We start from the raw sequence: 15,688 nt of genomic DNA on the forward strand, positions 1-15,688 counted from the left end.
AATTTCAACCAGTAATTACAAAAACACAGTTTCTTATGCAGATTAATCATTCTGATACATTTGATGCATCAGTTTCTATCACATTACAAATGTTACTAAACATTTAAAGGCTCATTCTTGCCAGGTTTACTGAGGATACAAAGAATCAACCCAGACACTTGTGACCAGCTCCAGTCAGTGACAAAAAATGGCAACAAGGTCTCCACCCTACAAACTCAACATCTCTGGGCTTCTCCTGCACTGTCAAGATGAAACCAGACGAACCAAGCTGCCACCAAAGTCAAACAATTCTCAGTCCTTTTCCATTACCAAATTTAAATTCCCCATCGCCACAGCTAAGTGAGAAACTGCCACTAAAGGCTTGCACTCTGATTTTATCAACCATCAAGAGAACCCAGCAGACTCAGAGGGGGCAGACAACCAACTCCCTACATTACATCCACTTAGTCAAAAGCTTTTTTCCACTTTTTTTATCCAGTACACCCATAAATAAGTTCAATCACATATAATGGTCCACCTGGATTTCATGGTGCTACTTTCTTGATTAGAGACTGCTAACTGGAGGAATAAGTCGTCAGAGTCAATGCACACCAGCATTTTTTAATTAGCCGTGAAAGGGAAGCCAACACTTAAGAAATTAGAGCACTAGAATAAAAGATGACAATTTTGCTATTTATTTATGATTTTTATAGCTCAAATTTAAAAATATTAAACCAGAAACAATTCAAGGTTCATGAAGAAAAATCTGGAACTATATACATGCATAATTAAGAATATCTTGATTCTTGTCAATATTTACTTAAGCTTTTTGTACAAATCTTTTCACACAGTTGTATTTACAAGCATGTCTGTTTAAAACATATGAACATACATCTCTTATAGCATTTACAAATCTTTTGAATATATATTTTTTTCTTAGAAACAAAAGAGTATTTCCTTGATTTGACAGTTTTGGTTTCACCTTATGATACTGGACAGGTATTTATTCAGAGGGATGGAAAGAGTTAACATTATTCAAATAGCTAAATAAGAGTCATCCTACTGATACCCAGAATTATCACATATGGCTTTAAATACCTTCCAAACTCGAAGGATCATCTCACAGGTATAAACTACAGTCCATCTGTGGTGGTTTCTAATCAAATCTCAAGCCTTTGTTTGGGTTAGATCCACAACTCAGCAGATAATTTCTAAGCATGTACTCAGAGCTAAGAGGCCCTTTTAGTTATAGAAAAAACAACTTTCCTTCCAGCCAAGTCAAGAGTATATGAAGTATGTATAAAATGGGATGTATGGGCTTTTCCAGACACTCTAGCTATCTTTACAGATGTTTTTTATCATGGGATACCACAGTTTTGAACAGACAATATTTGTGCGGATTTACAGGAATCAAGTGAGAGATCTTCTAAGAAGGGGAAGAATACTTTTTCCTCAAAAGCATTTTCTACAAAACAGAAGTCTGAGAAGGTTTTGCACATAATAAATTTAAGTTACTGATACAATCCAACCAGTTAGATCACTTCAAAAATTAACTGAAAATCCATCAGCTTGCTTGCTTTTGGTTGGGACAAAAAACCCCAAACCTCTGGCTTTGGCAAATCAAGAAGTCACCTCCTTTGAACACTGTTCTCTAGAGCTCCTGCACTGATTCTTCCACAGTTTGCTCCTCCACAGGCTGCACAGCCTCCTGAACATAAACAATGAATTCTGAAGCCTCTCCACCCTGGGTATAGACAGTCACTGTCTCGATGCCTTCCACCTCATCTGAGGACACCACCAGGTGATGCTGCTCCGACAGCTCCACTGAGGCCTGCTGCAGCGTCTCCTGGATCATCAGCGTGTGGTTGGCTGCCTGCTCCTCTTCCTTCACCTGAGGAGACATTGAAGAACTTACAGAAATTCCACCTTTCCAGTAAGTACCTGGTATTGTGATGATTATTGGAAATACAGCGCACACAAATTAGCAATCAAACAGTTTTGAAAGAAAATGTAAGTTCTACAGAAAATGTGAGCACTTTTGATTAATGAGGGTGTAGCTAGGCAGAATACTGAAAGCAGCAACACAGCATCTCAATTCTGTGCACAGAGAGCTGCAAAGTTTCAGGTACATTGGTCTTTGGAGACAGCTTTAATCTCTCAGCAGTCACACATTCAAAACTGCTCTTATTTAAATACATCTGAACTCAAGCAATTCCTCTAGTAGCACTGAGATAAGAATCCATCCAAAACCGTGTAAAAAAACACCTACTGTACCCATGTCTTTCTTTTTTTCCCTAATCAATGACTGCTCATAGAACTGAAAATTTCATTGTAAACCTTAGGGGTCTTATTAGAAAAATGTGAAATATAAATATTACTGAAATAGATTCCTAAGGCCTACTGTTTGTGAGGCAGCAATGTTTACATTATTGAAAGGAGAGTGATAGAAACAAGTGAAAATAAAAGATTTTTTACTGAACAGTTTGCTTCTTGTCAAAATTTAAAAAAGCAACACAATCTGGTGTTGAATTCAAAATTCATACAGGTGCCTGTCAATTATTGAAACACAGTATGTACTAGAATTCAAAACCAAGTCTTAATCCTCTACCAATCCATATAAAATTCCTATGCAAAGTACTCCATGCAAGTATAAATAAATCAGAAAACTGTAAGTCATGTGGAAGAAATGCATTCTCTCAAGTGTTAGTGATAAAATAATCTACTTTTAAGGAGAGAATGGAACAGCAATTTTTCAGTATGCAAGACATATGCAACGGCATTTGTTAGTGGAAGTTGTCCCTGCCCATGGCAGGAAGGTTGGAATGAGATCATCTTTAAGGTCCTTTCCAATCCAAGCAATTCTAGGAATCTATGATTCCATTTGCTGGAGCTCAGTGTGCTCTCGCAGCACGGAACTCTTAAGTGATCTTAAAAAGAAGAGGTCAGACAAGGCAGACTCTACGAAGTGTGGAATCTAAATTACAGAAGTTAGAAAGGGCTAATTTTTTTTAGTTAGAAGCTGGCTCAAAAGTAAACAGCATTAACACAATCAAATTCAAGTTAATATAATTAAGATCATTAATGTTGTTTAAGACGGGAGTGGGAACAGAAGAGAAAAACTACAGCAAAGATTCCAAGGATCTGTCTGGTCCCTTAGAGACGAGCAAGGAGAAAAATAAGCCCTGTATGTTTGTTTTCCTGATGCTCTTTTCTCAGTTAATTTTTTTTCCCTAAGCAACCATTCCCTTTGTTATACAGTGACTTTGCTTCTGACTTTTCTATTTCATGTTTAAAATATCTGTCAGAAGACTTTAGAGATACACAAGCCCCTTAGGACTTCACAGTACTTTGAACTTTCACTCAATTAATAAGGCTATAGAAAGCTTTTTCTTGAACAGTAACAAGTATGTCCAGGTGTTGAATTATTCAGAGGGCCCCAAGTCAGTATGGCTGCAATATACTGATGAAATATATGTGGATTTTATCTGGTGAAAGATTTAACATCTAAAGGGAATGTGGCCATTGTCACTGACTTTAATGCAACAGCACATTCATACCTGCTGATGCTCACTCTGGCTTTGTTGCACAGGATTCAGGTTATAGGGATAAAAATACAGGAATAGAATGAAGTCCTTTCCACATTCTGTTTCTTTTACCAAACATATCTGAATGTTTTATCTGAAATACAGTTTAAACATCTCCTCCTGAAGTTCAAGCTCAACACTCTACAAAAGTAGGTGATGCTGGATGTTTTTCTTGACACAGTAAAATTTGCAACCACCCTCAGAAAGAACTATTTATGTTGTCTCAAGATACAAGTATCATAAAATCAAAGAGTCATAGACTCACAGAATGGTTTGGAGATTGACAGGGAACTTGGAGATGATCTAGTTCCAACCCCTCTGCCATGGGCAGGGACATCTTCCACCAGACCCATCCAGCCTGGCCTCAAACACTCCCCCAGGGTTGGGGCATCCACAACTCCTCTGGGCAAGCTGTTCCCACGTCTCACTACCCTCTGAGAAAGGAATTTCTTCCTAACATCTAATCTAAGTCTCTCCTCTTTGAGTTAATAAACAATCCCCCTCATCCTTTCCCTATCTGATCATGTCACAAGTCACTCTCTTTTTATAAGCCCCTTTCACCAACATACCCCTCACTAATGAAAGCTTGAGCCTCTCTTTGAAAAGCAGGGAGCTAAATAATGAAAAATAACCACAGCACTGTTAACTTGCTTCTCTTGCTGCTCCTAATGCACCCTTTTTTTATTTTTTAATTAATAAAGAAACCCTAAATCCTACTGAGAGCAACAGAGCTTTAGTGAATTCATACACTGAACTCCCTTTTCATAATTGTCCTCTCCTCTTTCCTGAGGGTACCAGCTCCACTGTCAGCACCTGTGTGGAAGTTAAGGACATACACAAGATCCACCAATGAATATTGCTCCAGGCCAGGAAAAGTCTAATCACCAGTGAGTTCAGATAGGAAGCTGCAGTTAAGAATGTTAGATAATTAGAATCTCACAGCTTGTTATGAATCAGCTCACAATTACAGCCCTTGATGCTAGAGATGCTCAAACAAATACAGAAATAGGGGTGTCTAAAATGTGGCCCTATAATTACGCAATATACACTAATCCCTCTTGTTTTAGTGCACTACACATAACCCTATGACAACATGCCTCAGGCCAGAAAAATTACACTATGTTTGCTAAGAGCTGCAAGAATGCACAACACAGTATGAGATGGATCTCACTGTTATCACTCTAAATCAAAACCCATAAATAATTTTAAATATAGTTTTGTGAATGTACATAAATAATGAACAGAGGAAAATAAATAGAGCACAGTTGCCACAAAAATGGAATGAAAGCAGAATCTCATTCAATTCAATAGCAGCAATCTAATACTTACTTGGTTTTTATATGCTTTTGAAATTAAAATGGCCAATAAAGAAAGTTAGTTTAACCTCCCTACCTGACTTTATCAGTGTGGGTTTATTACCCTTGTCATGCAGGGTAGAAAAAACTAATGCCTTTATTTCTGGTGTTTCTAGCTTCCAAAATCTTTTTTGGACAGCTATCTGTAATCCTTTTAGTTTAGACAAATCAACACATTATCTGGGATATTTACATTTCAAATCAGTTCAATGTTTACATGCTTCTCCTTGGTTCCTATTAGATTGTTCCACAGGGAATAATCTCAAAATGTTAATTTATATCCCTCAAATTGAAGAAACAGTGGGACAGCTGTCATCTGAATGAACGATGTCACTACACTCAATTCTCTTTATTGGCTTCTGAAATCTTTTGAAGAGTAGCACCCAAGACCTCTTTTCTGTTTGAGAGTCAGCTGAAAAGCATCTGTCTGCTTATCCTTCATTAAAGAATGACAGCAAGGAGCTGAAGCCACACACAGCTGGCACATTACATCAAGTCAGTACGTGCATAAATATTCTTTATTAACTAAATCTGTCTTGTGCAAAAGCCAATGGGACTTTTACCACCATGTTTTCCTAAGAAGCTCAACATCTCTGAATTCCAAATGTTCTTAATTTACATATCCGAGAACCATCCAAATACACGGAAGCATTTGTTACAAATGGGTCTCTTAGAGGAATCTATTCCTCTCAAAACAAGAAAGTCTTTAAATTTGAAATAAATGAATTCAAGCCATTAAGGAAAATATAATTCTTCCCTTTCCTGAAAAGGAGTGAAAAAAAAGTATTTGCAGTAAGATGCTAAAGCCTTTTCCTTACTCTAGATCTCAACCTGTGAAATACTGAAATATCTCCAATTTTATTTGAAGTCAGCAGGAGCTGCAGGTCCATTGTGTTTAAAACAGTTTTGCTGGGCCTGTCCCCAAATCCTCAGTGGAATCTCTCCCTTGATTTCAGACTGAATGCTGCTTTTCAGTTTACCATGAAGCAGAAGAGTTAATCAGAGAGATCTTTCAGATTTTCAAAACCTTACACTAGGCTGCAGATGCTCCTATTTATATCATAAAATATCAGTAAGAAAATACACAAAATACCTGCCGAAAGGATTAAAATGAAAGCATTTTAGATCACAGAGAGCACCTGGATATGTGATGTGTCAGCTTACATTGGTGCCTACAAGTTTTGTTCAGTATCATTTGAATAATTTCAACTCTTTATCAGTTTTGGTTTACATACAGTTATATTGTGTGAAAAAGACACACAGAAAACACTAATTTGATCATCTGAATCTCCATAATGAGCTACAAAACAATCTGGTGCACAATGGTTTGTGGCAATAGTAAGAGGCTTGAGTATGAAAGACTTGTTTTGCATAAAATAAAAACAAAAAGGAGACAAATCTTCATATTGGTGATGAAGATTTTTAAAAAGTTTTAGCAATTGGCTGGTTGAATACATCCTAACAGAAGGACTGTGATTGGACATGGCACTCATCTGGCAAAATGCTGGATCACCCCACTTCCTTTTGAGGCAGAATAGCAACACTGCCACTGTTGTAGGAGCTCTAACAGGACAGCGATCTTGACATGAGATTTTATCTGTACGTTACAGAGATGAGAACTCCTCAAAGGCTGAGGAAAGAGGGCCTCAGCCCCATTTAAAACTTTCCATTGCTGTTACTGTGACAGGAAGCATCAAATTGCTCCACGTTCTAAAACAAGTACAGAATTGACAATCAACATATTTATAATTTCATATACTGGCAAATTTTCTAGATTAACACCAGCACCCATCATCACGTCAGGACCAATTCAAGCCAGACTGAAATACAAGGTGTGTTGCTGAAGTACAATGTTGAGTAGCCTCTGATGTGACAGCCATGCTAATGTTAGGTATTTACTTTTGAAGATGTGCTTCGCAATAAAATTCTTTTCTGTGATCTGCTTTGAGCTGATGTATAATCTTTGCTCTGCCTTCCTATTGCTGTCACTTTGAAGAAAGTGACTTACCATGGTAGGATTTTACTGGAGCCTGAAGAGATCACAGAATAAAAGGATAAAAGGAACTAAAATAAAGGGTGAAACACATGGAAATCCAGTGTTTTCTGGTTATCTTCTGATAAAGATCTGTTTAGTTATTGTAACAGTTGATTTACTTATTCTCCAGAACACATTATGTCTAGGTTAAAAATAGGTTACTATGCTTTTCAGGGATAGATTTAACCCTTCACTTCAGCCTACAGAAATAGTAAAAACATCCGTCCTGTCTCATCTTTCTGAATGGAAGGAAAAGAGAGAGAATTCAGCAGCCAACTGCTGCTCTTTATTGTTAATATTAATGAAGTGCTTTGGATCAGGACCTGGATTGTATCAGCTATGCCACATGAAACGAGTAGTTCATGCCCCAAAGGCCTTATAATTTCAGTATCATTTCAGTATAAAACAAGAGACAGTAAGCAGATACAGAAAAAGGGTGGTGAGAGAGTAAAACACAAATGAGACAGTGGTAGCTCTGTGTGACAGGCATTAGTACCAATATACAACAGTCTATCCACAGATAATTACTGTCATCATATTTTTGACAAGTAATTGAGAGAAGACAGTGAGGTAGAAATTGCTCCTCATTAAAAATCCACATAACTAAGCACAATATGGAAGAAGACATTAAGAAACTTGTTTGAAAAAAGTAATGAGCATTTAAATCTTCGTGGACTGAGCAAAGGTAGGAGCCAAAATCTTTACAGTTAATGAGAAATGGGACTCTAAGTTGGAAAGGACTAAAAAAAAACCTAGGAAAGGAAAACCAGATTTTTTTTGATGTGGCAAAAAAAGGAACACCAAGTAAACAGGGTAAGAAAGAGGAGAGAAAGCAATCTTGTATTCTTTCAGAAAAAAACTCCAAGAGACAAAACACAAACTGTGAATGTCAGAAAAAAGATTATCAAAGTTAACTATAGCATAAAATAATGATGGCTTGGACAACCACTGTAGCTAAAAGGTTGAAATGGGAAACCATACAGGAGTCATCATTCAGAACAAATTGGCACCATTTAGGTATTCACCTGCAGGCAAGGCCCAATAATGTTCCTGAGGAGGACATCGGCTCTCTGGCTTGAGGAGACATCCCACAGGGTTGAAAAATAAAGTGGACTACTGATGAATAGTGGTGCAGAAAGGCTGATATAATCACCTCAGTGATTAATAATAATGACTAGTGATTAACACAAACTTCTCAGCCATCTTCAGAGTGAGCTCAAAGGGATGGCTCTAGAGCACAAAAACCCAATACAGTATCACAGGCTTAAAAATAGCCAATTACCAGCAAATTTGCTAATCACTATCTAAATGAAAAAAAAACCCCAAACTGAAAAACAGATAACATGCAACCAAATTCAACTGGTTACTGTAGTGCATACCAATGTAAACCTTTGGTTTGGAATCCAAAATTCTACTGCTCTGGTTCAGTAATTTGATGCAAAAAGAAAAACTCATATTTGGACAAAGAACCATACATCAAAGAGATCTGATACAAATAATAAACTGCTTTTATGAAGAATAAATGAATTAAACAAGAAAGTATCTTGCTACCATTACACATTCCTGCTAACAAACACTGGAAATGGAAGAGCAACAACTTAAAGGTAAACATACCAAGAAGGGGAAACACTTCTGATATTCTTGTCAGTGCAGTGAGGGATTCAGGAACTAAGCTTTCAAGGATGTTCTTCATATATTGTGAAACCAAGAATATGCACTTTGAATATTGTTTCCCTGGAGAATAATTTACAACACTACACACTCCAAGAGTCTCCTCTGCAAAAAATAAGATATCAGGGGGCTCATTTCTGAGGGTAATGTTTCCTCACAAGAAACTCAGTTTAACTTGAAACAAACTTTTTATGGAACAATTAATATCCTTATTTGGTGTACATTCTACCTCAAAGAAACAACTATATATTAAGGCAGTTTCTAGATAAACACTATCTCTGCTCTAGTTAACACATAGATTTGGTGTGAGAAACAAGTCTCTGAACACAGGCCTGCAGAGACTCTAAAGTGAGGGTGTCTGTGACACTGGTCTGACTGCTCATCCTCCAATCCTGCCTTATGTTTGGCAGGTGAGCCAGGAAAATAGTACACATACACCCTTATAAATAATGTATTGAACAGCCTCTTCTAGCAAAATAAACAAAAAAACAAATGAATCAATCTCCACCCTATGGCACAAGGGCAAAAGTACATCTGTAACAGGACACAGAGAGTTGAATGTGCAGAAAGGAAAGTGTCTTGTTTTACCACCTTCCTGAGTGCTGTTCCCACAAAACTCCTTTCTCCCCAGTCTCTTGCCTGTATTTACCATCTACTATGAAGAGTATTTCATGGCTTTTCTAAGCATTTATTAGCCTCTTTCCTAGTTGTTCTTCAAACTTAGCACTCTTTGCTCTCTCCTTTTCCCCACTTTGTTACTTTTTTGGTGTTTAAGCAGAGCAGAACAACTCAAATGTCATGCTATGAAGAAATATCTTCATGAGCTCTTTTACAAAGAAATCCAGACTGGATCCCTAGAACTGAACAAAGATGGACTTCTCCTGCCATGTTGTGATCAAAGCTTTAAAGGGGATTTTTGCCAGTCTCAGATCATATTGGTAAAACTTCACATTATTAACTGTTTTTTCCTCAGGAATTTGGTGTATATTACATTCCTTAGCAGCTGCATATTTTCAGAGCTCACACAACTGGATTTATCCCAAATTAGAAAAAATTTAACTTTGATAACAGATTAGTATAGTGACTCACAGGAAAGATTAAGATAAAATCATTTCAGGCTCTAGACACAACCTTGGAAAGGTCCCATATATGTGACACTAACTGAGCCAACAATGATTCCTATTTACCAAGCAAAATACAAGCTAAGCAGGGTTAATTTTGCATTTTTGGGGTTTAAAATCGTAAATTGAATCCCAATTCTGGCTGGAATTGGTTACTGCTATGTTGTCAAAGCCTTTTCTTTATATAATCATTCGTATAAACAAGAAATATGAGGTTTCCTAAGTCAGAACTGATATTTTGTTCTCAACATGCAATTCAGGAGCTGTGAACTGTGAAGAGACAATCTGATCCTCATTTCACCTCTATTATAACGTGTACTTATAATTCAGGATACTTGCAGTAAGACTACAAGCAGAACAATAATTTAATAAAAGAACCCCTCAAACATGGTATCCTTTATGTCCTATGACTTAATAGAAAATTTTAGAATTTTATCAGTTATGCCTATTTAATACACCAAGTATCTTCCAAGATGCTGAAGAGGACTTATGGATAAAGACAGAGTCTTGTTACTGGAGGTAAAAATTCTTGCATTAACCTGAAGCTCTACAAGCACAGCACACTGAAGGTATGTGAGCACCCAGGGTAGGAAGCGCTAAGGCATGAGGACGGCAGCATTACTGATAGATACAGCTGGATTCATACATGATTTTAAGGATTAAGTGTAAATGGCACTTTTATGAGTGAAAAGTAAGGATGAGGACAGCTGTGGGAGAAAGAAATTTCCACGGAGGAAAGAGAAGACAAAAATAGGAACACTATAGTGTAAAACTTACAGCCAAAAAAAAAAGCCCCTTTTTAAAACATACTAGTAATCTAGAATTTAGAAGAAATTTCTCAGTGCAAATAGAGAAATATGAAGGCAGCTTGCAAGGGTTAGCTAAAAATGAGATATGAAAGCAAGAACTGATATAAAAAATGGATAATGCATGTCCTTAGAGAAAAAGAAAAAAAACAAACAGCATAAAAATCAGGACACTACAATAAATATTGTTAAGGGCAAAAAATAGGACCCAAGCTGCTAAGCAAGGACTCAGTGAGGCCATTAAAGAAAAGGAGTGGAAATTCAGTGACAGATGATGTCGACATATTGCTGACACCCTGAATGAATTCTTTGTCTCACAATCCACAAGAGAAGCTGAAGGTCACAGAAGAAAGTGTGGAATGAAATATAAACATGGCTAAAGGTCACTTCAAGGTTAACAATTAGGAACTTGCGATAATTAAAACTCGACCAAGTCATAGGTACAAATGAGGGATATCCCACCACCACCAACTCAGTATTGAAGAAAAAAACCAACAGTTTCTAATAGTGGATGATTAAAGTCAAATTAATAACATTTAAAGACTTCTTTCCTCAGATTAAAAATGGGAGTGCCTGTAACTCTGGAGCAATTTTCTGGTGAGAAGACAAGAGCTGGAAAGTAACTACAGCTGTATAACAGACTGGACTATGATAAAACTGATTACTAAAGAAAATTAAAAGAATAAAAAAAAAAGAGAAAAATGAAAAATTTTAGAAAGGTAAAAGCTCATATATAATAAAAGACTCTAAAGGGAGGGGAAAAGGGGGCATAAAAAGAAAAGCAGCAAAGAGATTCTGTGCTCTGAGAATTCAGTATTTCATTTGATATAGGAGTGGGGCTTGTAAGAGTTCGGTATCAGACCAGTGAGAGTCACTGATGTATACAAGCAAAAAGAAATAACTAAGGCTTAGAAGTCTGCAAACTCAAAAGGCTATAAATATGGATTTAAAAGTGAAAAAGAAAACTAATTTGGAATATAAATATTTACTTAGAAAAAGCTACCAGTAAATTCAGAGGGTCCAACAAGGGAGTGAATGGATTTTATGATGACTCAGACATTAATCAGAGTTAACTCCTGTATATTTAAAATTTAACATTCAGATACCAAAACATTCTCTTGGCAGCTCTATTCCAGCAGCCATTTTCTCCTATACCTTTAGTACAACAGCCTCAAAAGATGAATTTTCTTTAGGGAAGAACTAATTTCAGTAATATTGACAAACACCAATTGCTAATACTGCATTCGACCCCCAAAGAAGTCATCTCTATAGCACAGCATGCACGTTGGTAGTGGCTATACTATAAAAGTTGCTTTGAAACTTGCACATAATTGGACCACAATGTCTCTTCTCTTTTATGACTCAATTTAATTTTCAAATTTGGTATGTTATTCTACCAAAAAACCCTGAACTCTTACATAGTTTCTAGTCAAAATGCCTGTTAAGTATTGCAAAGGAACATCTGAAAATGCTCTGTCTTCAAATTCTGCCTTGTCTTTGTGACATTTGGGTAGCAAGCTTAGGAATGATCCAAGTACTTCACAGACCATGAACTTCACACTTCTATGGAGCTCTCATGAACTCAATGTTCAAAACACTACAAAAAATGCTGAACTCATAAGTTAGTTTTAGCACTCAGAATAATCAGTTTTGGTTCATTTAAATAAAAGGAGTTACTTAAACTCTTTCAAAAGTTAAAACTTCTAATGTACTTTCCTTGCCTCACCTGTCAACCACATTGAGTGCAGACACCCCAGTGAATCAGTAGGGAAAGGGATAAGCAAAGAGCTGTGATGAAACAGAAGAAACAAGCAGAGTTTGGAGAACACTGCAAGGACAATGAGAAATGGCAGCAACAAAGTTAGCAGACACCTGTGAGAAGGAAATACAGAGCAAAAGTCTTGATGTTTGAAGCCAACAGGCACTTCAAATTGAAAATTATTTCCTTTCCTTTACTGCACCAAGGACCACCTGAATCTTTTAGATGAAAATGGCACTAAGTGTCTGCAAAAAATACAAGTACGCTATTTTACAGAGCCTGAAAACACCTGCTAGAAAAAGCTGTATTTTCATGTAAATACGTGTATTTATTCATTCATATTTTATGTACATACAAAAATATATGCATTTTTAGATGTATAAAGATATATGTGTATACAAGTATAAACATGTACACATGTGGGCACGTGAACACACATACACACAACACCCAGTGAAAAATTAGTTAAGGAAAAATTCTATATGTGTCTTGAATGATCATTTAAAATTTGTCCCTTGCAAAGTAACCCCATTTCACAATACATATATGAAAATTAAATATAGCTGGTTTAGAGAAGAAAAGAGCTCTTACCTGCTTCACCACTGTCACTGTGCCAGGTGCCATGGTAACGACAGAAGCCACTGCAGTGGTATCGTGGGATTCCGAACCCAGCTCAATGATCTGCTGCAAGATGTTTACAGCTGTTGGATCCAGTCTTTCACCTTATCAGAAAGACAACAGCCATAAGATCATCACAGCAGAGCAGTTCTGAGGCTATGTGAATCTAAGTAGCACAGCCCTGACTCACAGCACTGTTGGTACAATGCAAAAGGCTCAACAATGTGACACTTTAATAACAGATCTGTGTCAGGAAAGTATTCACAGAACAAATTTGCCCAGGGAATGCATGAATCAGCAAGTGAAGCCACACCGATCATTTCTATGCCTATTTGAAAGAGATCTAAAAGAATACATTGAAAAAAGAAACAGCCACAACTCATAGCAGTAACTGCAAAGTAGGAAGCTGCAAGGCTTTACAAATCCAAATGTGTATTTACCAGACATTCATCTTACACACAACCCACCTGTATACCTATAACCAGAACACCCATTTGGTACTTTAGAAACCTGTGTTTACCATCTGACTGGTCCTTTGCAATACCCCTCAACCTAAAAGAAGTAGTTTTATTACTAACATGCTGAAGGGAAAAGTTAATTGCTTGGGAAAGCTCATACTTATCATTTTATAAACACTGGATCAGAACGTCTGTCCTTTTTAAAAAATTCTCTGATGTGTGTAGCCCTGCCAGAGTAAAGGGAGGTTTACAAAAAAAACAAAAACAACCCTTTTATAGTTGTACTCTGATTTCTCACAAAGTGTGGAATACCTGAATGCAGAAAAATGTCTTTTATGCAGGAATACAAATTCCTACCAATGGCCCACTATTCCCACATGCCTATTGTCAGCATGAGGGAGATGTCAGACAGAGAAAGAAACTGTTAGGGTCATGTAAAGCTGCCTTATGTTTACTTTAATCACTGTGAGAGATAGAAAAGAGACAGCAATAAGAATAAATCTAATTTCTTAACTTAAATTCTTTCAAACGGAGGTTGATACTGTGATAGTAGTCTAGGTCAGATAATTTAATTTCAAATAGCAAGTATTTATATTTTGTTATTTACATAAGAAAAAAGTGTATCTGAGTACTGAAAAATGTTTGCTTGCTCTTTTTTGGTTTTTTTTTATACTATAAAACTGCCTTTAGACAAGATATTACCTTTTTCATACTAAGAGGGAATATGCTGGAAGAGTATCTGAAGTTGGATGCTCTAAAAGCAAGATTACTCAGAAAACTATTGTCTCAAGCTGAAAATAAAAACTACTATCTACAGTACATTCCATGACAATGTTTATTTTAATTTAGATATACAAAAGTTAAAGGGAAGTTCTCAAGAAGTTTTCACTTACTCAGAATTTCCACTCATTAAAATATACAGAAATTGGTAGCAATGTAATTAAATTGCAACATGCTTGGAAAATCTGTAAAAAGTGGGAGTTTTTGACATGTATCTGTATTGTGAACTATAAAGACCACAATGGTAAACAATTGTAAAATGTTGTCTTCTGATAACCAGGGCATTTATTTATATGCATTACAAAACACTCATAGTAATATCTACTCTAGTCTCTGTTTTAAGACTCTCAGAAATCTGGGCATTTTTTCTTTTCTTCCAGTTTTTGTTATTTCCCACTTAGCAGACATTATCTAATGCTACTCTTTTCCTCCTCAACCTGATACAGAATAGCTCACTTAGTTTCATGTACCATCAGAATTGAGATTGTTAGTGCTGTCTTGGGAACATGGTAAATGAGCTATTCCACCATGTCATTCCTGCAGTCCTGCTGACTAAAGCCAGAGAGGGAGAAAAATAACAGCCAGTGAGTGGATTGCCATTGGATACACATCATCTACTCTGCCAAGATAGCTAATTTCACACTATATTTAATAATATAGGCAGGAAATTCCACACAGCTAATAATACAGTGCAAAACAGGCAGTGATAATTATTAATGACTTCAGGATATAGAAATTCATAATGAATTATAATTTCTCATTTATACTTGGAGAAAATATAACCCCCCCAGAAATAAGTTCTGGACGACTAATTTCATAATTTTTAATAGGAGATCACAGGAGATCATATACTGCCCAGTACACTCAAAAGAATAAGGTATTTTGGAAAAAAAGGTGTATTTCTGTTCCAACCTAGAAAAAGGTAACTTACTGCTCTCAGAAGTGTATCTAAGGTTCTGTAAGGCAGCTACAGCAGCTTGAGTGCCTTGAACATCTTCTCCAGCCTCTGTGATATGGAGATATTGAGTGGATGCTTCTTCAGCAATTTCAGCAGTTAACTTGGAAACAAAACCCAGCCAAGGCATGAATAATCTCATTTCAGTGATTTAAACAACAATAAGGAATGGGTTTGGACAACAAATACTGTAACAAGAGCTATACAATGTGAAACAGAATTCAAGAGTATTACATGGGAGGTGGGATCATCATCCCACGGTGTTCTTCTAGATTCTACTTCAAAAGTTGTTTTAAGGATGTTAAGTTATTGTCTGAATAATAATAATAAGCTGAATTTATTTTTGTCGCACAGTTATTTTAGAACTAACAACAGACTTCTACTACATCAGAGTTGAGAAAAGAACTTTTGAGCAAAATGAATTTATAATGCTGATCTGCTAAACACCTCAGAAGCTTGAAAAAAATGGCATTTTGTTTCAGAAAAGTTATCCTTTCCATAAGCTATGTTTTTTTCAAGACAAGCTGTCAATATGTATTCCTGCTCTGATGTGACTCTTTCTTTATA

The 15,688-nt window shown here is 36.4% G+C and overlaps 1 protein-coding gene across 4 annotated transcripts in view; it reads right to left on the reverse strand.

Moving 5' to 3' along the window:
- Positions 1 to 579: 579 nt before the first annotated feature.
- The window catches only part of ZFAT (zinc finger and AT-hook domain containing), a 77,270-nt gene continuing 62,161 nt past the window's right edge, over positions 580 to 15,688 (reverse strand). For 2 of the 4 annotated variants that reach the window (XM_010404733.4, XM_019289284.3), the window contains exons 14-16: positions 15,098 to 15,224; positions 12,902 to 13,032; positions 580 to 1,870 (exon numbers count right to left, since the gene is read on the reverse strand). In XM_010404733.4, the coding sequence (XP_010403035.2) occupies positions 1,631 to 1,870; positions 12,902 to 13,032; positions 15,098 to 15,224 (498 nt within the window). In that variant the 3' untranslated portion in view covers positions 580 to 1,630. Of the gene's footprint in view, positions 1,871 to 8,472; positions 8,730 to 12,901; positions 13,033 to 15,097; positions 15,225 to 15,688 lie in introns of those variants that run through there. The other 2 variants (XM_010404737.4, XM_019289285.3) reach the window with 2 other exon arrangements.

This window comes from Corvus cornix, chromosome 2, assembly GCF_000738735.6.
Source record: "Corvus cornix cornix isolate S_Up_H32 chromosome 2, ASM73873v5, whole genome shotgun sequence".
Taxonomy (NCBI): Eukaryota; Metazoa; Chordata; class Aves; order Passeriformes; family Corvidae; genus Corvus; species Corvus cornix.